The sequence below is a fragment of the Salvelinus alpinus genome, chromosome 36 (genome assembly GCF_045679555.1).
Source record: "Salvelinus alpinus chromosome 36, SLU_Salpinus.1, whole genome shotgun sequence".
Classification (NCBI taxonomy): domain Eukaryota; kingdom Metazoa; phylum Chordata; class Actinopteri; order Salmoniformes; family Salmonidae; genus Salvelinus; species Salvelinus alpinus.
Genome location: NC_092121.1, coordinates 17,466,802 through 17,489,961, shown reverse-complemented (window position 1 = coordinate 17,489,961; position 23,160 = coordinate 17,466,802). Strand labels below are relative to the sequence as shown.

Below are 23,160 nucleotides of genomic sequence, written 5' to 3'. Positions count from 1 at the left end.
AGGATTAATCAATAGTCCGGCAGGAGAGACAGGAATAACTAAGCATACCAGTAAAACAGAGGATATTCTAATAGTTGTATTTTGTTGTCCTTTATGACATCTGACAATAATGACTGCAATAATCAGATAACCTCCAGTATTAGTAGGAGAGAGTATTATGAAGCAAAGGCATTTGTCAGTGGTACGGGTTGGCCTCCTGATAAAACGTTTAGGACAGCCAATCATTTTCCAAAGTAAGCAGAATTATGCAGTCTTTGACTGCTGTAAAAGAATGTATTTTTTATTAAATGTAACCTTTATTTAACTAGGCAAGTCAGTTAAGAACAAATTCTTATTTTCAATGGTGGCCTACGCCGGCCAAATCTGGACAATGCTGGGCCAATTGTGCGCCGCCCTATGGGACTCCCAAGCACAGCCGGTTGTGATACAGCCTGGATTTGAACCAGGGTGTCTGTAGTGACTCCTCTAGCACTGAGATGCAGTGCCTTAGACCGCTGTGATACAGCCTGGATTTGAAACAGGGTGTTTGTAGTGACTCCTCTAGCAATGAGATGCAGTGCCTTAGACCCATGTGATACAGCCTGGATTTGAACCAGTGACTCCTCTAGCATTGAGATGCAGTGCCTTAGACTGCTGTGATACAGCCTGGATTTGAACCAGGGTGTCTGTAGTGACCCCTCTAACACTGAGATGCAGTGCCTTAGACCACTGCCCCACTCGGTAGCCGGGAAATGTCAAATATTATTATTGTTATTGTAAGGTTGTAACTTTCAATGCTCACTTTATTGCATCTTAGATGCCTCAGAGTTGGCAAAGCATCATTTTAGTGACCCCTGACATGAATTAAAGATGGCAGTGCAATTCGTACATTCTAAAAAGTTATTGACCAGTATTCTGCCATTGTAGAGGTAGTTGATTGAACACAAACATGTTGTTAAATGTTGTTAATGTGAGCAATGAAATGGTTTTACCCTGCAGGCTTTTGTTGCTGATACGTGTGACAATCCGCCAATATATTGACAGAAACATAAAAGTTGGTTAATATGCTCTATTCTCAAACACAGTAACAATGAATACAATTATCAACACAGTTCACGATCCATTTTAATGTAGCTCCGTAATAATTACGAGGCATAAAAAACAATTAACAGAAAAACATTCTGGAGAGAATACTTATTTGACTCTTTGTTTAACCTTAAACAACTTAAACAACTCACAATATGTGTGCCATTAAGAACGGTTAAATCATCATCACTATGTAAAAGTTTACAACCTCATTCTCAACACATAAAACCATAGAGAACAATAATAGAAGTGTTACTGCTTTGGGCTCTGTGAAAGCCACAGTTTAATTACTGTGTGTGATCACTTTTTTTCTGAGTCACTGCAATGAAGCAGAGAAGTGCTGTTCAGCATACTGAACTACTTCCTCACCACTGAGATGGACAACTGTGTTTGGTAATGGAGGAAACAACAGATGAAGAGTTTGGTCCTCTGTGACCGGCTGATCCTCACAGCTTAAGTACAGATGTTCAGAGTGAGACTAGACAAACTTCTCTAACTTAGTGCAAGGAGACGTCACAGGTGGTGCAACTTCACAGTGTGTGCCTCAGGATTGTTGAGGTCTATTTAAAATTGGCAAAGATCTTGTCTTTCTGCATCCTGATATATATTTGATCGACTGTATGTTTTCCTTGTGGAAATGAGAGAATCCATCACTTAGCATTCAACAGTAAAATGTATTTAGTTTTTTCTATAATATAATACACAGGAAAATTGATAACAAAAAATGCAGACCTGGAAATAACATTTCCTCGACTTAATCTATCCTGGCATTTCCCACACGGCTGCATGGAAATCAGACACAAATCTCTGAGGAGTAGTTTGAGATGTGATTGTATTGCAGGTTTGAATACCGATAAGCTAAAGTATGACTCATGCCTGTTATTTTCCCATCTCTCTCTCCTCTTCCAGGTGGGGAACTATGAGATGGGGATCCTGCAGATGAGATACCCGGTGTGGCCTCGCTACGGCACCTATCTGGAGCCCGTATCAGATAACAGACACTTGACTGTGGCCACACTGGAGGAACGTCCCTTTGTCATAGTGGAGGCTGTCGACCCCATGACTGGGACCTGTGTCAGCAACACTGTGCCCTGCCGCCGACAGTCCAACAAGACAGAGACGTGAGTGGAACAATATTCCTCTCTGATATTAATGACGACAAACTTTTTCTGATGAGAAGAATGAAACAGAGCATAAAAGTGTAGTGTACTACTATGGTGATGTACATCCATTATCCTGTTTCACTAACCATTACTTGTTGTCAGTGGCAATTTTAGCATGTATATCTTGGTGGGGAAAACTCCCCAAAACATTTTTAGCTGCATGCCAGCAAAGCCACTACACAACACAACACAACACTAAATAATACATGAATTGCACTATAACGGTGACAAACAGTGCCCACAAACTGTTCAAATCAAATTGTATTGGTCACATACACATGGTTAGCAGATGTTAATGCGAGTGTAGCAAAATGCTTGTGCTTCTAGTTCCAACAGTGCAGTAATATCTAACAAGTAATCTAACAATTCCCCAACAACTACCTAATACACACAAATCTAAAGGGGTGAATGAGAATATGTACATATAAGTATATGGATGAGAGATGGCCGAGCGGCATAGGCAAGGTGCAGTAGATGGTATAAAATACAGTATATACTGTACATGTGATATGAGTAATGTAAGATATGTAAACATTATTAGTGGCATTGTTTAAAGTGGCATTTATTAAAGTGTCCAGTGATTGGGTCTCAATACAGTATATACATGTTATATGAGGTATGTAAGATATGTAGACATTATTAAAGTGGCATTATTTAGAGTGGCATTAGGGCCTACTTAAAGCTGTTCAGCACCATGGAGTGAATCCTTAACACTGCTACACCTGGCTATCAGCGGAGCCTTGTCTGGCAGCGAAACAGTTAATTCAGCCTCGTTTACTGCCTTTAAAAAAAAAACATAACTGATATGGCTGACTTGCTTAAAACAAAAATGTGGTTCTACTGACAATTGAGATGTACAATCTATGGCATAAGCGGACGATAAGAGGCAATCCGTAATTTCGATTAAGACAATAATGAGCGATCTAGGACGGACATAGTCAATATAACTATTTGTTCACCACTTTTGAAATGTACAGTGACATAATTCAGAACATGGGTCGTTCTTAGAGTATTCTAGCTGTATACCAAGTCAGAACCATAGGATAAATAAAGGGGGCATATAAGCAGACAATGAAAGCTCTTACAATATTCAATTATTACATTTCTCTAAAACAAGCTATAGGCTACATGTGCATCACCAAGTCAGAACAGTAGGCTAAATTATGATGGGGAAAGGGACCAAATTATTAGGGTTAGGCACATGGGCCTATTTTGTAATCAAACTTTGTCATCAAAGTCTGGCATTCTCTGGATTTATGGTCCTTTCAAGACAATTGGGAACTCTGAAATAAACAATGTCGAATCATGAAGTCAGTGATCTTCAGGTCAGAGCTCTAGAAAGAGGCCGGATTTCCGAGTTGGATGACCGTTCAAAACGTATTTTCCCAGTCGGAGCTTGTTTTTTTCAGAGTTCCCAGCATGACCAATGTATTCAACCTTTTCTGGCTCATGGCATGTGAGTGTTTATCCTTTTAAGCTTGGAAAAAAGACCCTTAAACCCAGACTTGGACCACACACCCACTCCACTGAATAGCAGGCTAGTGATTGCTTTGCAATGTTTGCAGTTATCCACTGATTTCTTCCAAACCTCTCATTGTTGAATTTGCGATTTCAAACTTGTTGTGTAATGTTTATGCACAATGGCCGATGAGCACGTATAGATACGTTTTATCTATAATTTTTCTTCATATGACAAGGATTGAAAATAATTTGCCAGTAATTCATGATGATGACTGCTTGTCCTGCTTGCTAGCTAAGATTTTGAAAGTATGATGTTGACATGATCAGTCCAATCAAAGCTATGGTAGATATAATGTGATTTGACATCATTTTATCTGTGGCCAATGACCTTGAGCCTTCTTGGATGGACACTTCTAATGTAACTCTATTGCAGCACCTAATGGGGTTTGAATTTTCGAGCTCTCTCTGTAGATTTTGCGGTAGTGTCCCCATGAGTGACAGAAGACGGCGCAACTAAAGAACATCACCAACTCCCCGTATTTTCCGCTGGCTGCCCCACCACCACAGAGAGCACTGAGCTAGGCTGAAACACCTGCATTTTGGAGCTGTCTTACTCAAGAAATCAAAAAAGAGACCATGTTTGTAAGCTGCTTTATTAACAATTTTAAATTATTTTTTATTGTTTGCAAACTGATATGTGACACATATTAATCCCAAAATAACATGCAAAACAGGCAACACATTATTTAGCTGAACGGGTGGGGCTCAAATCAGGTGGGCCTCTCCCACACCTTCCCTGAATGACTATTGCCACTACTTGTTGAACGTAAACTGAGCTAAGAACTACCACAGACACCATATTAATGACAGCTCCAACATGTTGAACATGCTGTGGTTGATTCATTTGGACTGTAACTTGGAGAGTGCCATTAGGTGTGAATAGGATGAACAGTCTCTTCCCCTACCATTAGCCCAGCCATGAGTCCTTATCATACAATGGGGTGAGATCTTCATTAAAGCAGACAGCCAGAGTGCGACATCACAGTAATCACAGTGACCCAATAAGGGAAATATATGTGCTGCTTGCTGGGATATCAATTAGATGGGCCGATTACGCCGCCTCATCAATCCTGGACACCTAAAGACTGATAGTGATGTTCATTAGTGAATGGATATGGGGAAAGGAAACATTATCCATTACTGACAATGGTTGTTAATGAGAAGAGGGGATGAGCTCAATTCAGTGAAAATCTGCTTGGGAAGCAGACCAGATCTTTTTTTAGCTTGCACTGACCAAAACACCCCATTATTATAATCTGCATAGTTCTAGTGTGTTTTGTCTTGACTTAGATTGCAGTTTGCCATGTTGAACAAGGAAACATTTTCCTTGAGTTCATATGGGAGAAATTGGCTAAACCAAGTAAGCAACTAAATGATGCAGTTAGTGGGTTGAGATAGAGGCCCAATGATTGATAATGGTAAAACACCAACAGACATGCCACTAAAGACCAGCCCTGGGGGCTGATGCTAATAATGGACCCCAGGGCTGTGGTGTTTTTTTAATCCTGGCCGCCAGTCATATTTCCTGGCCGGCAGGACAGGGAGCTAGAGGACCTGGCATTTTCATTTATTAAGGGCCATCAGCGGCCTCTCTCAGAAACCGCTTCCATGCCCCAAGACTCCCGCTGAGGCCCGTATCGCCCATAACTCACACCTACACGACTCTTCCGAGCTGGGTGCCAGCGCCACGAGCCATCCGTCAGGCGGGAGTATTTCTGGGCCCTCTGTTCCAATCCCTCAAGCCCTCAGCAGATGAGAGAACCGAGGAAGCCTGCGTACCGGACCATCTGTGCGGCTTCGCATGGAGACACGCTTATTCCTCCTTGAAGAGACAAAACAAACAGTCACTCTGTTCACTCTGCTCCACTGTGGTCAGACTGATATAACTCCTCCTTATGTGTCAGGTTGTCCAGAGAGACAAGTCCTATTGTTCTGTAAAGCTCTTTGTGATGTTTTTCACTTCACTAGCTTGTTACAGACCCTTACAGTGACCACACGTCAGCGCATTAGCCTCTTGCCATTGCTGGTGATCCCTAGATGAACAGTAGCATTGACGTTAGACGATGATGTCATCTTATAACAATTTTGCCTAATGAGAGCGAGATGATAATACGTTGATTTGATTAAAACTGAGACTGGGTTCAGCAGTGGGTGAGCCCCCCGAGCCACACATTGGCAGGAACAATCCACAGCACCGTGGTCCAATTAAGTTTGTTTCAAAGGTGAATGTTTCAAGGGATTCCTGCTGGATATAGGGACCCAAAACAACTGAGCCTTTGGATTTCCTTCAGACAACAAGCAGATTCCCATTTACACAAATAATTGTTTTTGTGGTGACAACAACACACACACATTTGTAGCAAACACACATGCGCGCGCACAAACACACACCACATGCACACAAACACACACCACAAACACACACACACACACATATTGTCTTATATTCCCAAACCTGTTTGGATTTAATCAGAAGCCCACTTAACCTCCCAGCGGTGATCCCTGGCAGCTGGTGAGACAGGGGATGTTGGGACCTGTCTGTTTACTCTGCGATGTCTCACACCACTCGCTAGTTTCCTCCAAACACTTCATTTGTTTCCTTTTGTTGCGGCTGCAGCTCTGCGCTTCCATCGGCTGTCTGCGCGTCTCATTGCCCCTGGCCCTCCTCTTCCCTGTGTCTGAGGGCTGAGGGCACACTCCATTAGCCTGAAGGTCTGAGGGAGGTTAAGGGTGATGTGTCATTAGTGCTCTCTGCATCTCATCATGTTTCACTTGGTCCCCCACACCACCCCTCCCTATGTGCCACTGTCAGTGAGCTATGGAATGAGCCCCTCCTATTTCTGACTGTCTGTTTTCTCTTTCGCTCTATACTGGAGGTGTCTAACATCCTCGAACTGCTGCAATATCAATGTGGTCCCTTGAAAAAAGTCAAATACGTCAACGTTTTGCGCCTCCAAGAGACATTGTGCGCCCCTAAGAGACGCTGGGGACCCCCGAGAGCCAATGTTTAATTTGAACCATGTTCAAGTCTCCAACACACTGTTAATGACGTCACTATGTTTTCCACCCATATATTCCAACGACGCTCCCGTAATCCAGTTAGTGTGAAACTGGAGGACATTTTCCTAATCACGTACCTGGTTATCCTGTTGATAATTTAGAGGAATGGATTATACCAGCGTCAGCTTCCTCCACTTGATATGCGCAGCTAGTGCTGTCCATTTAGTTCCCCTGGATTCTCTCTCTCTCTCTCTCTCTCTCTCTCTCTCTCTCTCTCTCTCTCTCTCTCTCTCTCTCTCTCTCTCTCTCTCTCTCTCTCATTACAGTGGTTGTGTATACAGGTAAAGCTCACTTTGTTAGGGTCATTCCAGCCGCTCCACATGTAGTGGGCCCCATGCTGGTGTACACTTCGTTACCATGGTTTAGCATAAGGATGTGTATGTTGCATTGACGTTAAGGTCAAATCGTTTCGCCCAGGATAGGGAACGGGGGGGGGGGGGGGTGGTCGAGATAAAGAGACAGAGCAATGCCTGAAGAGGAAGTATTGCTTTAAGCCCCAAAGACATTGGTAATGGGGCAAGGTCTACAGGATTGAGTATGTAGGCTGGTTATCTGCCATGGACAAGCCCGCCATTAGCCAGGCAGCAAATAATCCAGCATTGTGTTTCACTCCTGCCTTTGTTTGTTTGTGATTAATTTGTGTCAGATTTGTTTTGGTCAGCCCCAGCTGTCCGTCCATCTGTCGCAGCCATGACATAATGCGCAGGCCTGTGGAGCCGCCCAGTCCCTCCAGTTCTCCCTGCAACCCCACTCTTGACGTCAGCTCCTGGGCACACATCAAGGAAGTCTTTTTATACCATTCTGTTTCTCTCTGTCACTCTCCCTCCTCCACCTTCTTCTGGTATGTTTCTTCCTCCTACATCTCCTTTAGGAAATCATGCTAATGAGATGTTTGCCATATAAGCTGAAGCCTCTTGTTCTATTGCTCCAGGAGCATGAAGTTAACGATGGGCTTTTATGAAACCAGAATAGATGTGTTTACAACAATGTTTTTACTGTTTGTAACCTGATGGGTGGAATTGGTGCATCGACTATCTTGATTGAAAATGGCCACATTAGCTGAGTTCCTAATTCATCCCCATGCATTATCGAATCATTATGACATGCCATTGGTCACTCATCTCTTCCATTCTCATCCAATCCATGTACAGGAGCTCTGTAGTCGTTATTCAATAAGAACATGAATCAGGTGAAGACTTGTGAATATCCCCAAAAACTCTCAACAAATAGCATTTCTCCACCGATTAATAACCCTGGATGAGCGACAAATGGCCACCTTTATATTAATCAACTCACACCCTCTCTGTCTCAATCAACAACAAGCTGCAATGGTAACAAACAAACCAATATTCATATACAGAAAACCGATAGCCGTGAGGAGATTAATTACATTTCACAACAATATTTTTGTTGTCTGCATTCTTGATTCAATCATAGCTGTTCCTTTCAGATCTAGGAATGAATTGGACTGCCTTTGTACTGGCCTTAACACTAGAAAACCCTGGCCTGGAGGGAACCCCTTCAAGCCAAACCTAGTCATTTTGACTCCAACATTCTAACGGTCCAATAAATATCAAATCAAATCAAATCTTTGAATTTTTAGTTGTAGACCTTACAATGAAATGCTTACTTACAAGCCCTTAACGTTGGCTAATGCGATTAGCATGAAGTTGTAAGTAACAAGAACATTTTCCAGGCAGAAAGCTTACATTCTTGTTAATCTAACGGCACTGTCCAATTTACAGTAGCTATTACAGTGAAAGAATACCAGGCTATTGTTTGAGGAGAGTGCAAAATTTTGAACATGAAAAGTTATTAATAAACAAATTAGGCACATTTGGACAGTCTTGATACAACATTTTGAACAGAAATGCCATGGTTCATTGGATCAGTCTAAAACTTTTCACATTTATTTATTTTTACCTTTATTTAACTATGCAAGTCAGTTAAGAACAAATTCTTGTTTTCAATGATGGCCTAGGAACAGTGGGTTAACTGCCTTGTTCAGGGGCAGAACGACAGATTTGTACCCTGTCAGCTCGGGGATTTGATCTGCAATCTTTCGGTTACTAGTCCAACGCTCTAACCACTAGGCTACGCTGCCGCCCCATACACTGCTGCCATCTAGTGGCCAAAATCTAAATTGCACTTGGGCTGGAATAATACATCATGGCCTTTCTCTTGCATTTCAAAGATGATGGTTAAAACAAATACAAGAACGTTGTTTTTTTTCTTGTATTATATTTTTGTCACGTCTTCCGCCGAAGTCGGTCCCTCTCCTTGCTCCTTGACGTCACCGATCTTATAGCCATCACTGATCCATTTTCCTTTTCCATTGATTTTGTCTTGTTTTCCTTCACACCTGGTTTCAATCCCATCACTGTTTCCCATCATGTCCTTGTCGGAGATTGTTTGTTTGTATGTTCGTGTATATGTATTGGTGCGCGATGGGTTCTTGTACCCACTTTTATTTATTTTGTAATTTTGGTTTTGGAGTTTTGTTAACTTCTCTGCGCTACGGATCCCTTTAGCGGGATCCTTTTCCTAAACAACCGCTGAATTGCAGGGCGCAAAATATTACTAAAAATATTTATAATCATGCAATCACAAGTGAAATATACCAAAACACAGCTTAGCTTTTTGTTAATCCACCTATCGTGTCAGATTTTGAAAATATGCTTTGCAGCGAAAGCAATCCAAGCTTTTGTGAGTGTATCAATCGATGCTACAACAGCTTCCCTGGTGTTGCAGAGGATAAAAGACCTGGCTTGAGAACCGAACATTGCAGGTTCAGAACCCACATATGCAGATTGTCAACATATGAAATGTCCTATGATCAAATTAAAATTGTACTTGTCACATGCACTGAATACAACAGGTGTAGACTTTACTGTGAAATGCTTACTTACCGTCTATGACTACTTGGGTGGCTGGAGTCTTTGACAACTTCCTCTGACACCGCCTGGTATAGAGGCCCTGGATGGCAGGGAGCTCAGCCCCATTGATGCACTGGGCCATACGCACTATCCTCTGTAGCGCCTTGCGGTCGGATGCCAAGCAGTTGCCAAACCAAGTGGTGATCAGGCAGTCAAATTCTCTCAAAGGTGCAGCTGTAGAACTTTTAGAGGATCTGAGGGCCCATGCCAAATCTTTTCAGCCTCCTGAGGGGGAAGAGGTGTTGTCGTGCCCTCTTCACAACTGTGTTGGTGTGTTTGGACCATGATAGGTTCTTAGTGATGTGGACACCGAGGAACTTGAAGCTCTCGACCCGGTCCACTACAGCCCTGTCGATGTGAATGGGGGTGTGCTCGGCTCTCCGTTTCCTGTAGTCCACGATCAGCTCTTTTGTCTTGCTGACGTTGAGGGAGAAGTTGCTGTCCTAGCACCACACTGCCAGGTCTCTTGACATCCTCCCTATGGCTGTCTCATCGTCATCGGTGATCAGCCTTACCACAGTCGTGTCATCTGCAAACTTAATGATGGTGTTGGAGTCGTGTGCGACTGAATTAAATAATGTGTAAATGTTCAAATGTTCTTTGAAAGAAATTAAAATGCCATGTGTCTCTAGATCACCTTCAAATGCAAATTGCCATTAAATCAGAAGAGAAACATAATGGGGATGTATTCCAATCTGCTTTATCATGCTTTAAGGAGCTACAAATTCTCGTGCTGAGAATGTTGTGGTAATATTAGGTAAAACTTAAATATACAATTTTTGATCATTTCTGAGGACTTTCAAGACAAGGTCAAATGTATATTGTGTGGACCTCAATGGAATATTATGTTAAACCTAAAATAAATATTCCATGAACGTCATAAAAACTGACTTATTTGGAAATTGTGCAACATTGTGGGAATGTTTTTTGCATCCTGTGTGAATATCACAAGAATATTCTTGCAACATCCCAGACAACTCCCATAACTTAATTAAATGTTCTGGGAACCTTTAAAGAACTTAGACCAGGTGTTCTGTCAACATTCTTACAACATTATAGGAATGTGCTGTGCAACCTAACTTAAACATTGTATGCATGTTATCACAACTGAGCATACTTTGTATTTGTTTTATCCTAAAAGAAACATAGAATTATCTGCACAACTGAACAGATTTTGTTTTTTGGGAACATATCTTTTCAGATGTCCCCACAATGTTCCCACCAGACTGTTCCCACAACAAAGGGAAACATTCTGGAAACCTTTAAAGAATAGACAAAATAGGTTCTAGCAACGTTCTTGCAACTTCAGGTGAATGTTTTTTGCCCCCTAAAAGAAACATTGTAGAATTGTCTGCACAACTGGACAGTTTGTGTGTTTTGGGAACAGATCTTTTCTTATGGCCCCACAATGTTCTCACCAGATTGTTCCCACAACCTAAAAAACATTCTGAGAACCTTTAAAGAAGAGATTAAATGCGTTCTAGGAATGTTCTTGCAACATTGGGCAAATGTTTTAAACAAACATTCTAGTGTATTTTTTTGTCCTCTGTCTCCCCAGTATTGTAGGTCATACTGAGCCCTACACCAAACTGTGCTGTAAGGGTTTCTGCATAGACATCCTGAAGAAGCTGTCCCGCACCACCAAATTCTCATACGACCTCTACCTGGTCACCAACGGGAAGCACGGCAAGCTGGTCAGAGGCAGTTGGAACGGCATGATCGGAGAGGTAAGGAGATGATGGTTATTCTAACAAGCATTATAATTAGCCACCTGCTAAAAAGTTTGCATATTAAATATAACTGTAAAATAAATATGATCAATTAGCACATTTCATATAACTGATGACAGAGCATTTTCTGCCTCCTCTGAGCTCAGAGACACCATTCAAAATGGTCGTGTTTCAATTCTTGACATTGGTGATTTAGGTTTATGTTTATCAGACCTCATGATAAGACCCAGATGCAGACAGTTCGAAGTAACAAACATTTATTACAAAAACAGGGGGCAGGCAAACGATAGGTCAAGGGTCAGTAATCTAGAGCAGAGTCCGAAAGGTACAGAACGGCAGGCAGGCTCAGGGTCACGGCAGGCAGAATGGTCAAAACTGGGAAAACAGGGACTAAAGAGAAAACAGAAGTACGGGAAACCGCTGGTAGGCTTGACGAGACAAGACAAACTGGCAACAGACAAACAGAGAACACAGGTATAAATACACATAATGGGGCAAATGGGCGACACCTGGGGGGTTGGAGACAATCACAAAGACAGGTGAAACAGATCAGGGTGTGACAATGTTGGCGCTGAGTTCAGATAAACATTAAAAAGAAAAAGTAATGAATAACGATGAACTAATTGCCCTTAATAAAAACAAATAGGTATTATGGTCCAAATCCAAATAAAGGGAAACTAGACTATAGTGTAGAGTTGCAACATTTCAATAAATTCCCTGGATTTCCCGAAAACCCATTGGTGTATTTTCAGAATCAGGAGGGCATAAGCAGGAAATCTGGAATCCTCCAACCATAATTTCTGGAATAACAGGGAAGTTTTCCAGAAGGAAGTTGTTGAAAGTTCATTCTTTTTGCTGACCGTGTTCGGGAAGAGTTTAGGTTACAACATTAGTATTCAGGGAAGCTATTGTTCTCACTGGGGCATTGGCCACAGTAGCACCGGTAACGGCTGACACAATGCCAGGCAGAGTGCCTGGACTGTAAACCCACTGGCGAGTCCATCAGCATGTTAACCATTACAGTTGTGTAGGGGAAAACGTCAGTAGATGTTATTAAGAGGAGATTTCATACTGCGGGGAAGGGAGGGAGGATCTGCCAGGGGTAGAACAACAGGACCGACTCTGACTAGACTAGCAACAACCTTTATATAGGGTTATCAGCTTCACAACCACTGGCATGACACAGTTTCTCTGGATCTCCGCAAGGTCTATGCAGCTGCATGCCTATCAAATCAATGATAGGCTTTCTGTGGTGCCAGGGTTTAGCTTTGCATTAGCTAATGGATAAATGTTTATTGGTAGGCCTATTTGGTCATCATTTTCTCATATTAAGCTTAACATTTCACAAAGCTACACACAGAGTCGAAATGCTGTAATATTTATACTGCTGGCTCGTGGCAATAATGTAATTACAGTAATTACAGTTGGAAATTCAACCATTGCAGATTGTAAAATAAATATTAGATGCAACAGCATACTAATCAGCTACCAATAGATATTTTTGAAATATACAACTGTCCTCTATAGGCTACCTTAACCTGCATGACATGAGACGTCCTCGCGCTCTCTCCCAGATTGGATAGAAAGTTGTGCATAAAACCAGACTAATAATACCAAACAATACAGTCAGTCTGTAACGGAATTCCTCCTCCTCTTCATACGAAAAGGAGGAGTGGTGATTCGACCAAGACGCAGCGTTGTAACTTGACATATTATTTATTAAACAAAACCGAAAACAGTCCCGTGTGACGCAACATACACAGACACAGGAGACAACCACCCACAACAATCAATGTGAAAACACCTACCTTAATATGGCTCTCGATCAGAGGAAATGAAAACCACCTGCCTCTAATTGCGAGCCATATCAGGTCACCCTTAAACCAACATAGAAACACAAAAAAGACTGCCCACCCAAACTCACGTCCTGACCAACTAACACATACAAAACTAACAGAAAACAGGTCAGGAACGTGACACAGTCCACCCTGAAGACACTAGCTTACTAGGGAATGTTTCATTATGCAGTGTACTATCTATAGCTATATACCGTATTTAGCTGCTATTTATAAAAATGTCACATCAAATAGCCTAACAATAGGAAAATAAGTTGTCGGCTTGAGGATAAATTCAGTCACTCTTTATTGTTGAACTCAGCGGGTTTTGTCTGGCTAATAGACTACACAAATGGGCTGCAATATTCATAGTAAATTTCATTAAATCAATTAAATTTACCTTAATTCTGTCCTGAACCTGGTGTTCTGAAGTCCTTTTTTGTCTGTAAATGTTTTCACCACAGCCTGTAGGTCCAGGTTGCGGGCCCGACTGTTTTTCTGTTCTGAGTATTGCTAACCCAGACAGTCTTTCCTGAGACTGTCAGGAAAGACAGCTGCACACAATTTAAACTTAGTCTTGAACGATACAGGCCAAGATATACCCGAGATAAGGGACTCTTGATATTGTAGCCATACAAGTCAAACGCCAATTCACCAGTATGAACGAAGTTGCAAACCATTTTTTTGTTCAAGCCCTCAAGAACTGTTGTCTGCTAAAGATGATAATCTGTTTGCATCTGCCAATTTATTGACCGTCCTGTATCCAGACGACCTGTCCCCATAGCTTCCTATACAGTTCATCTCTTTCCGTAACATCTTGCGGTCGGCAATTAAGGAGAATGAGAGGCTCAATTAAAGACGTTACAAAACTGGCACAACTCCCTTCTGCCCAGTTTCCTTGATGTTGCTATGGCAATCAAGCTGTTTTTACCATCTCTGTAACTGTCGCTTCTGCAGAGAGATGGTTTTATAAACAAAAACTTATGAAGAACGACCTAATAAGCATTAGGCTCTCGGTCTGATATATGCTTTTGAACACCTGAGTAAGTGCCACTCGTTGCAATGGCGCTGTCGTAGCCTTGACCACAACATTTGTCACGACTTCCGCCGAAGTCGGTCCCTCTCCTTGTTCAGGCGGCTTCGGCGGTCGACGTCACCAGCTTTCTAGCCATCGCGATCCACTTTTAGTTTTACACACCTGGTTTCAATTCCCCAATTACATGTTCATTATTTAACCCTCTGTTTTCCCCATGGTTTTTGTGCGTGTTTGTTTATTGTAAGTTCGGTCCGATGTTTGTGGGCTTGGTGTTACTTCATGTATTTTACATTTTTGAGTAAAGTTCCTTTTGTTACTCATCTCTGCTCTCCTGCGCCTGACTCCTCTGCACCAGCTACACCCAGATCCTTACAACATTTGTTCACTGAAATCCCATTATACCTTTAATCAGTTTATTACATTTTTTCACTTTTTCAGTCACATTCCTGAAAAATGTAAAAGGTTTATGAATTACTTTTTGAAGGGTTACTGTCAAAATGATGACATCAATGACAGGCGCATGGACCCCCAGAGCTCGTGGGGCCCCCTTGGCTCGTGGGCCCCCTGCTTTGCGGGGGGTGTCTGGTATGCCAGTGTTTACAATGCACAATTGCTGCTGGTAACACTTTGTCACCCAGAGCCAGGGACTTATGTAACAGGTATTAGGTCTATGCTATATGCAACAATATCTAATGGATTAGGAATTAGGATTGATATTGCATGATGGATGACATTGCATGAATGGGTGGGTAGATACCACGGGCTGTTATCTGCATCTGTCTGGATGGGTTGTGTAGTATATCAGGGATAATACTGTACTCACTGTATATCACCTACAGGGATTTAAGTCTTGCATATCAATGTTGATAGATAAAATGAATCAAACAGGTCAACAGGGGGCATCCCTAATCCCACCTACTACAGTGTTCAATTTATTACAGATCATGGAACATATAGACTGTAGACTTTCTATGTCATAAAAATGTCCTCTTCCGTTCTCCATAGGTGGTATACAAGCGGGCGGACATGGCCATTGGCTCGCTGACCATAAACGAAGAGCGCTCAGAAATTATCGACTTCTCCGTGCCGTTTGTGGAGACGGGGATCAGTGTGATGGTCGCCAGGAGCAATGGGACCGTCTCACCCTCTGCCTTTCTTGGTGAGCACGTTAAACCTGCTCATGTAAACAAACAAAACGTTTCTCTACAGAGATAACAAATGACTTGGCTTAAAAAAGCTTGTTTTACCATCTGAAAACAGAGATGGCAAATAGTACTTTCTCTGGACAGAGTTTAGAACTCACAACTGAATATATCGTACAACAAGCTGCCTCACGCTACAAAGTGGTTCGACTCGCAAAAGACAAGGCTCGTTCAAGGCTACGCTACTTACTTTAATACTTCTTAAAGAGCATCCCTTTCAGAAGCTGCTGACAGTGTGCTACTATGGTAATACAATACCACGTTGTCCTTGCCATTATCTAGCAAGCAGCTGTCAGAGCACATGGTTTCAACGATTGCCAGAAAGATGTTCTGATTCTTCTATAGGTGTTCTGATTCCTCTCTCCCTCCTCCTCTATAGAGCCCTACAGTCCGGCGGTGTGGGTGATGATGTTTGTGATGTGCTTAACGGTGGTAGCTGTCACAGTGTTTATCTTTGAGTACTGCAGCCCTGTGGGGTACAACCGGAGTCTGGTGAGCGCCAAGGGTGAGTGTCAGCTCCGACCACCTTTCCCTCTACCTCTACCCTCCCGTATCAGCAAAGGTAGAAAGTCACGGAAAAGTAGGTTGAAAGAACTCTATATTATATCACAGAAAATATTAAATGACATTGAAATGGAATGCAAACTCATGTTATATACGCCCTCTCTGAATCCCTTCTGTCTTTACCACAACCACCATCCTGTCTTCTCCAGATCCCGGAGGCCCCACCTTCACTATTGGGAAGTCTGTGTGGCTGCTGTGGGGCATCGTCTTCAACAACTCTGTTCCAATTGAGAACCCCAAGGGCACCACCAGCAAGGTCATGGTCCTGGTATGGGCCTTCTTCGCTGTCATCTTCCTGGCCTCCTACACTGCCAACCTGGCAGCCTTCATGATCCAGGAGCAATACACTGACACAGTCTCTGGACTGAGTGACAAAAAGGTAGGAGGATTCATCAGTCATTGGTAATTCTGTCTGTGTTCAGTCTTTGAAAGGGGGAAAGAATTATGGACATACTGTAGTGTTTGATGTTAGGCTTAGGCAAAATATAGAGTGGCCTATTTTTGATGAGCAAACAGTGCCTGGCTGCGAACGGTTTGAGAGAATACAAATAACCACGGGCAGAGCCTCAATGTCATGACTGTGACTTTTTCCACTCATACTAAAAACATAATAGGATTCCCAGCGTCTGTGGTGAAATTAAATTAGATCCCTGAAGTCTTTAGGTATGATGTCTGTGAAAATCCCCTGGATTGTATTACACCAGTGGATTTGCCAAGCTGCCAGTGATTATATATTCTAGTATTAACTTATGCATATTTGTGTGGCCTGTGGAGGTGCTCTACACCAGTATTGACAAGGAAATCCATGTTAAACCTTCAGTGCTATAAATGATTTGTAGACTCTCTGCTTTAAGGTACTGAGGGATTAGAGAGGCATTTGAGGGAAAAGACCAAGCTGCCCACTGCTCATTAGAATTCTGGGAACTCATTTAATATTCTTCTCACATAATCCATTAGCTCTACTTTGTGTAAAAAAGACGAGAACCCATTAAAGTGTCTTTTGACAGTGAGTCTACAGATCAAAACCAGGGCAGAATCCACAGAAGCTCAGAGAGAATAGGCAGACTGGACACTGCAGGTGGAACATTTAAATTGAGCTGTATGATCTCTAAAAAGGGACGTTCTCTGAAAGTGTTTCAAACAAGAGGCTTGTGCGGAATACAAACTGGTTAAAGGACAGTAACTGGTGTTTATGTAGTGACAGATGATTGTTTCTCCTCCTGGGACTGTTCACTTCAGAGGCATGAAGTCATGCATGGACAACACCTTGCCATTTCCTCAGAGTGACATCATGTACAGACAGGCACCTCCCTCTTTAGACCTAGTCTCTCCTTTCTGTACAAGCTGTCAGATGTTAACAGATTTTTGTAAGAATCCTATACACTTAACTTTGGCCAGCTAGACTTTGGCCAGCTAGACTCAAGCTCTATGGGCATCTATGCTTTAAGTCAGGTTTTTCACTGCTTCCCAACAGGCATTTACAACACAGAGCACTGTATGACATCCTGTGCCTGGGGGCACTATCACACTGCTACAGCATTCCCTCATTCACATAGCAGCAGCGTAACCTTGGTCTGTTGGGTGAGATGAGGAACACAGGCTGAGTATCCTAATGCAGCCAGTGTACAGGATACAGGACAAATGGGAAAGAGGACAACACTCTGTCATCTCTCCAGCTCCTCCACCAGACAGCAGTGAGACGTGGGATGCATAAGACTGGCACCAAGGGTCTCATTAATTCATGTGAAATGGCTCAGAGGACATTTCTCTCATTCTGAAAAGCCAAGGTTACTAGGAATTATCCCTCACGGAAGTATTTGCGTTAATGAACAAGTACAATTTATTTCCAGTATATTGCAGTCAGGGTATTTAAATCAACATGGTCCACTCTGCGTCAAAGGGGCATGGCAAAATAAGGAGAAATTAGGAGTTTTCATTACAGTCAAGGGGGAAGAAGTCATTTTCTAATTCTCTGGAAAGTATGGCCTGGACTTAATTTCTGTTCATTGTGCCCTCTAATCATCGAATTGAGAGAGGAATTATAGAGAGGGTAACCTTAGCTGACCACTTAATTGAGTGAACAGCACTTGAGGGTACAGGCAGATATCAAAGAGACAGTGGTCTAGTGTAGTCAAGGACAAGGTGATCAGTATCATTGTGTTAGTTTCTTTGAGGTTTATATTCACGCCTCTGGGTTTGCTTGGCATATCATACACTCTTAGAAATAAAGTGCTATCTAGAACCTAAAAGGGTTGAGACATCAGATCTTAGGAGAGGGTGGGAAAAAAAATGTATTACTTAATATGCAAGTATGTCAATGAATTTGATATTTAAAAAAAAAAATGGATTTAATGAATAGTGCATGTATTCTTCCTAGACATGTTGGGTATCCTGTTCAAAATGTTTCTTGTTCATGCATTTATAATTCAAACATTTCCCAAACAGTTCCAGAAGCCACAGGAGCAGTATCCACCGTTTCGTTTTGGTACGGTCCCAAATGGAAGCACAGAGAGGAACATCCGGAGCAACTACCCTGAGATGCATGCCCACATGGTCAAATACAACCAGAAGGGTGTGGAGGACGCCCTCAACAGCCTCAAATCAGGGTAACACTCTGTAAATAATCTTTATACACAGTCAGTGACAGAAAACAGACATCAGCGTAACACATTCTAAAATGTCTAAGCAAATATTTTATGTTTGATGAAATTACAATTCATTAGATAAGTTATTACATGGTAATTAAATAGTAATTAAAAATACATTTGTCTATCATTGCATTTTCCCACAAGATAAATCCCTATTGTTATTATCTATAGGAAACTGGATGCCTTCATCTATGACGCTGCTGTGCTGAACTACATGGCAGGTAAAGACGAGGGCTGTAAGCTGGTGACCATCGGCAGTGGGAAGGTCTTTGCCACCACTGGCTACGGCATCGCCTTGCAGAAGGAGTCCCGATGGAAACGTCCTATAGACCTGGCCCTGCTCCAGTTCCTAGCTGATGGTAAATTACAATTAACCCCGTGTGGAGTGGGATGGGCGGCTAATTGTAAATCTTAGCTGTACTTATCCTTTTAGGTCCCAAATACTCCCAAATTTGCTAAACTGGTAAACTGCCCATTAATGGTATAAATGCGTAACTCACACAAGTAAGCTAGTATAGACCCGCAGAGCCTCGAGATTAGAAGAAACAGAGTTTTGACTGTGATCAAGGGAACAACACGTGTAAAATGCTGAGTCAGGGTGTGTCGAGGGGAGTGATGAGGGTGTGAGATTGGCATTGACACACAATGACAACAACTGGCGCAAGAGTGTTTTAATGAAAACCTTCAAGCCTCTCTGTGTTCTGTTCTTCCCGCTCGCTGCAGGTGACACACAGAAGCTGCAGACGGTGTGGCTCACAGGGATCTGTCGTAACGAGAAGAAGGAGGTGATGAGCAGTAAGCTGGACATAGATAACATGGCGGGCGTCTTCTACATGCTACTGGTGGCCATGGGGCTCAGTCTCCTGGTGTTCAGCTGGGAACATCTGCTCTACTGGAAGCTGAGACACTCAGTACGCAAGTCTGAACGCCTCGACTTCCTGCTCGCCATCAGCAGGGTAGGTGTGGCTGACCCTTCTTACGAGGGACAGGGGTGGAAAGGGTACATAGGCCTAATGTATAGGGATGTACACACTGAGGCATGTCTTAGATTGCGAAGGCCTTGGGTTCTGCAGAGAGAATGTGGTCCAATCACCATGGGAAAGTTGATCTGTTAATCTAAGGTATAAAACCGTTTTTTATAGTAATGAATTCCATAAAGAAATGACATAAAGTGTAAGCAACAATTCAATGAAAGCAGCAACAACGGCATAATTTTGAAAAGTCTAAGAAACCATAAAATGTGTTGTTTCTCTTTTCACAAACACAGCAGAAAAAAATGTTCTACTTCCTGACCATAAAGTTCTCAGTCTTTCTTAGATTTTAGCCTCACAGTAATGCTTGGGAAATATTGGTAATGCACTAAGTCAAAGCTGTACATGATCAGGATATTTCAAGGGCACTAAAAGAAAAATGATGCAAAAATAAAATTTGTAAAAATCCATAAAATTACTTTATGGAGACCGTGCAATACTGTTACGGTCCTGATCCGTCTGACAGTTTTTTGTGTGTTTAACACCGACCTGAATGCATACAAGCTTTCAAAACAAAACAAATTGTCTATAAACTATTTTGGACAATCCTGAATCTAATTTGGCTTTCACACTTCTCTGTGTAATTGTCTTCACTTCATTGGTCAGACAGGTTAATAGAAATTGTATTGCTCAAAGTGAATGATATCAACACAAGCAATAATGTTTTCTAAAGTCATGATTAGAAACAATGGCCAAAGATAATTAACACCTGTGGGATTTAATCTTGTCAAACTTTGTGTAGGGTGAGAAATGTGGATCTGTTCCAAAATCTGACAAGGCTTTTTGATGGATGCTAATCTCCTCCTCATTCGCTGTCTCTGCAGGGAATCTACAGCTGCTTCAACGGTGTGGAGGACTCTGACCGCAACGGAAACCTGCAGAACCCTGACGTCACCACCAACTACACCCAGGCCAACATGCTGAAGATGCTGCAGACAGCCAAGGACATCGTGACCTCGACCAGAGTGGAGAACTCCCTGGACAATGCCACCAAGACCATAGAGAACTGGAGCCGGCGAGGAGCCGACAATGTGCGGGTTGGCCTTCCGCCTCGGGTGGCAACCACTATAGACATGGGCCACAGCCGCCTGCCCTACATCTCCAGCATCACGGACAACCACTCGCCCTACCCCCAGAGGGCGCTCGCTTCCACCTTCCCCATCCACTACTCGGACAGCGCCACCCAGCCCCTGCTGGACAAATCCAGGGTGGTGACGCGCCCTACCCCGCTCCGCTACACCCTTCCGGCCCGTGGCAGCCACCACTTCTACGAGAGAACCCTACCCATCTCCAGCCTCAGCAGCCCCCACATCGCCATGAGGGACCCTGCTCCCCCCAGCACCTCCAGTCACAACCCACACCCCCACCACAGCAGCAGGCTGTATGTGGAGAGCCAGCCCCGGCACCCCACCTCCCCGTTTGTCCCCTACAGAGAGTTCCAGGTGCCTGACATCTATGTGGAACACCACAAGGGGCCCCTGGGACGGAAGTTCAGCTACCCCCCTGACCACATGGGCAGGAAGAAGAGGTCCCACAGCTACGTGTTTTCTGAGGCCCAAGACACCAGGGGGAGGAACGACTATGATGAGCCAACCTCCTGTCTGGCTGAGCTGAGGGCCAACCACCTCCTGAAAAACCATGCCCCTTCTGCATCAACCATGGCCTGCATGGGGGGCCACTACCCCAGCGGCAGCGCCAGCTGCAACTCCTGCATGAAGCCCTACCTGGAGCCTAAAATGGAGGATGTGCCCTTGCTGGGGAACGACAAGGTCAATCGCCGAGCCTCTTTTCTCAAGGCCACCTGGAGCAGTGACAGGATCCGCCAGCTGGGCGAGAAGCCCTCCACTATGCCTGACCTGTTCCCCCGCGTAGTGGTGGCTAACCCCAAGCCCCATAAGCTGTACGGCAGCCAGGGGAACAACCTGTGCTACCCCCTGGCCGCTGAGCCTGCCTACCTAGACCCGGCCCATATGCGTTCCTACCCCTACAAGCAGCAGAAGCTCAAGTGCTCCCAGTCCACCCGGCTACCATCCTACAGGGAGGCTATCCTGCAGAACGCAGCCGCTTTGCGGCGCTCCTCCTCCACCGTGGTGCACAGACACTACTCCACCTACCTGAACTCCTACACAGACCTGCCTGTATACGTGGGGCCGCTGCCCCAGGGGCCCGGGCAGTTCTACGACAAGGACATGTGCCACTTGTTCCCCTGTGCAAGCCACTGCCCTAACAACAATGCCCTTGTGCCCCGTATGGGGGACCGGCAGGTAGTGTACCAGAACAATATGTTTGGGGGCTACGAGGGCGCGGTGGGGCGGTCGCGGGAGGAGCCCCCCCTGCCCGGGTCTGGGAGCAGGGATCGGAGGGAGGTCCTGGTGGCCAGAAGAGTCAACAGTCCCTATGTGCCAAAGACCTGGGGCAGGGTATCCAGTCTGGAGTCTGAGGTCTGAGCCCCTCCCCCTCCACACCTTCAGGCTGATGGACTATCTCTACCTGGGGTCTCCCCCTCAGCCTTTGGTTTAGGCAAAAACTAATGAATTAGCTACCAATATGGATGACTTGAGAGTGTTTACTCAGTGCAATAATATCCTTTGTTGACAGAACGAAGTAGAGGACATTGAAAGGTTGTTACTGCTGGGACATTGTCAAGTAAACATTAAGCGATAAGAAAAGACAATGTTGAATAGTATTTAAAACCTTCAAATTTAACCTGTTGATTGTTATTTAAAATAGTTTTAAATGCTGTCTTGCTGTGAGAGAGAGAGAGAGAGACCTGGATGACAATACACTGTAGCCGCTCACTCAGTTTAGACACATTTTACTTTTCTCTTCAATCATTTTGGTATCCTTCCATTTAAATTTAGACACATATAAAAATAAAATAATACTTCTGTTATCAAACCACAGAAATGTCTTCCACGACTTTTGTAAGTCCAGGAGCTCTAGGGAAAGCTGTCTGTTTAAGGCTTTTTGGCTCCGGTGGTCACTGATGTAATTTGACTTGGATTTTAAAAGGGACATTTTTTAATTATCATCTGTATTTCCATTGTTACTCTACTCTTTAATAAATGACAAGGCCACTTCAAGGCCCTTTTGGAATTGTCTATATTTTCCTTTTCTGAGTAAAACTCCACATATGGTCTGTAATGCCAGCAGAATGGAATAGCAGGTCAGGTCCCAGGACTCTAGATGTTTGTGTCTGCTTCAGTTCATTAAGTGGGCCACCTCTGTTGACTCATCCAGAAAGGTCACTGGATAGCAGATCCACTAGACAGCGCTGTGTTCAGTTCACATGCCAACAATAGGGCAGACAAGTCAGCTACAGCTCCTTAAAAGACAAGAACACATTTGTATTTTACTAACACATAATCT

The 23,160-nt window shown here is 43.4% G+C and overlaps 1 protein-coding gene across 3 annotated transcripts in view; it reads left to right on the top strand.

Annotated features, from left to right (window-relative positions):
• The window catches only part of LOC139565268 (glutamate receptor ionotropic, NMDA 2C-like), a 79,708-nt gene extending 56,821 nt beyond the window's left edge, over positions 1–22,887 (top strand). For 2 of the 3 annotated variants that reach the window (XM_071385459.1, XM_071385458.1), the window contains exons 5-13: positions 1,975–2,186; positions 11,304–11,472; positions 15,352–15,505; positions 15,928–16,128; positions 16,262–16,491; positions 18,558–18,718; positions 18,932–19,119; positions 19,484–19,716; positions 20,616–22,887. In XM_071385459.1, coding sequence (XP_071241560.1) covers positions 1,975–2,186; positions 11,304–11,472; positions 15,352–15,505; positions 15,928–16,128; positions 16,262–16,491; positions 18,558–18,718; positions 18,932–19,119; positions 19,484–19,716; positions 20,616–22,238 — 3,171 coding nt within the window. In that variant the 3' untranslated portion in view covers positions 22,239–22,887. The remainder of the gene's footprint in view (positions 1–1,974; positions 2,187–11,303; positions 11,473–15,351; positions 15,506–15,927; positions 16,129–16,261; positions 16,492–18,557; positions 18,719–18,931; positions 19,120–19,483; positions 19,717–20,615) is intronic. The other variant, XM_071385460.1, reaches the window with a different exon arrangement.
• The last annotated feature ends 273 nt before the right edge of the window (positions 22,888–23,160 follow it).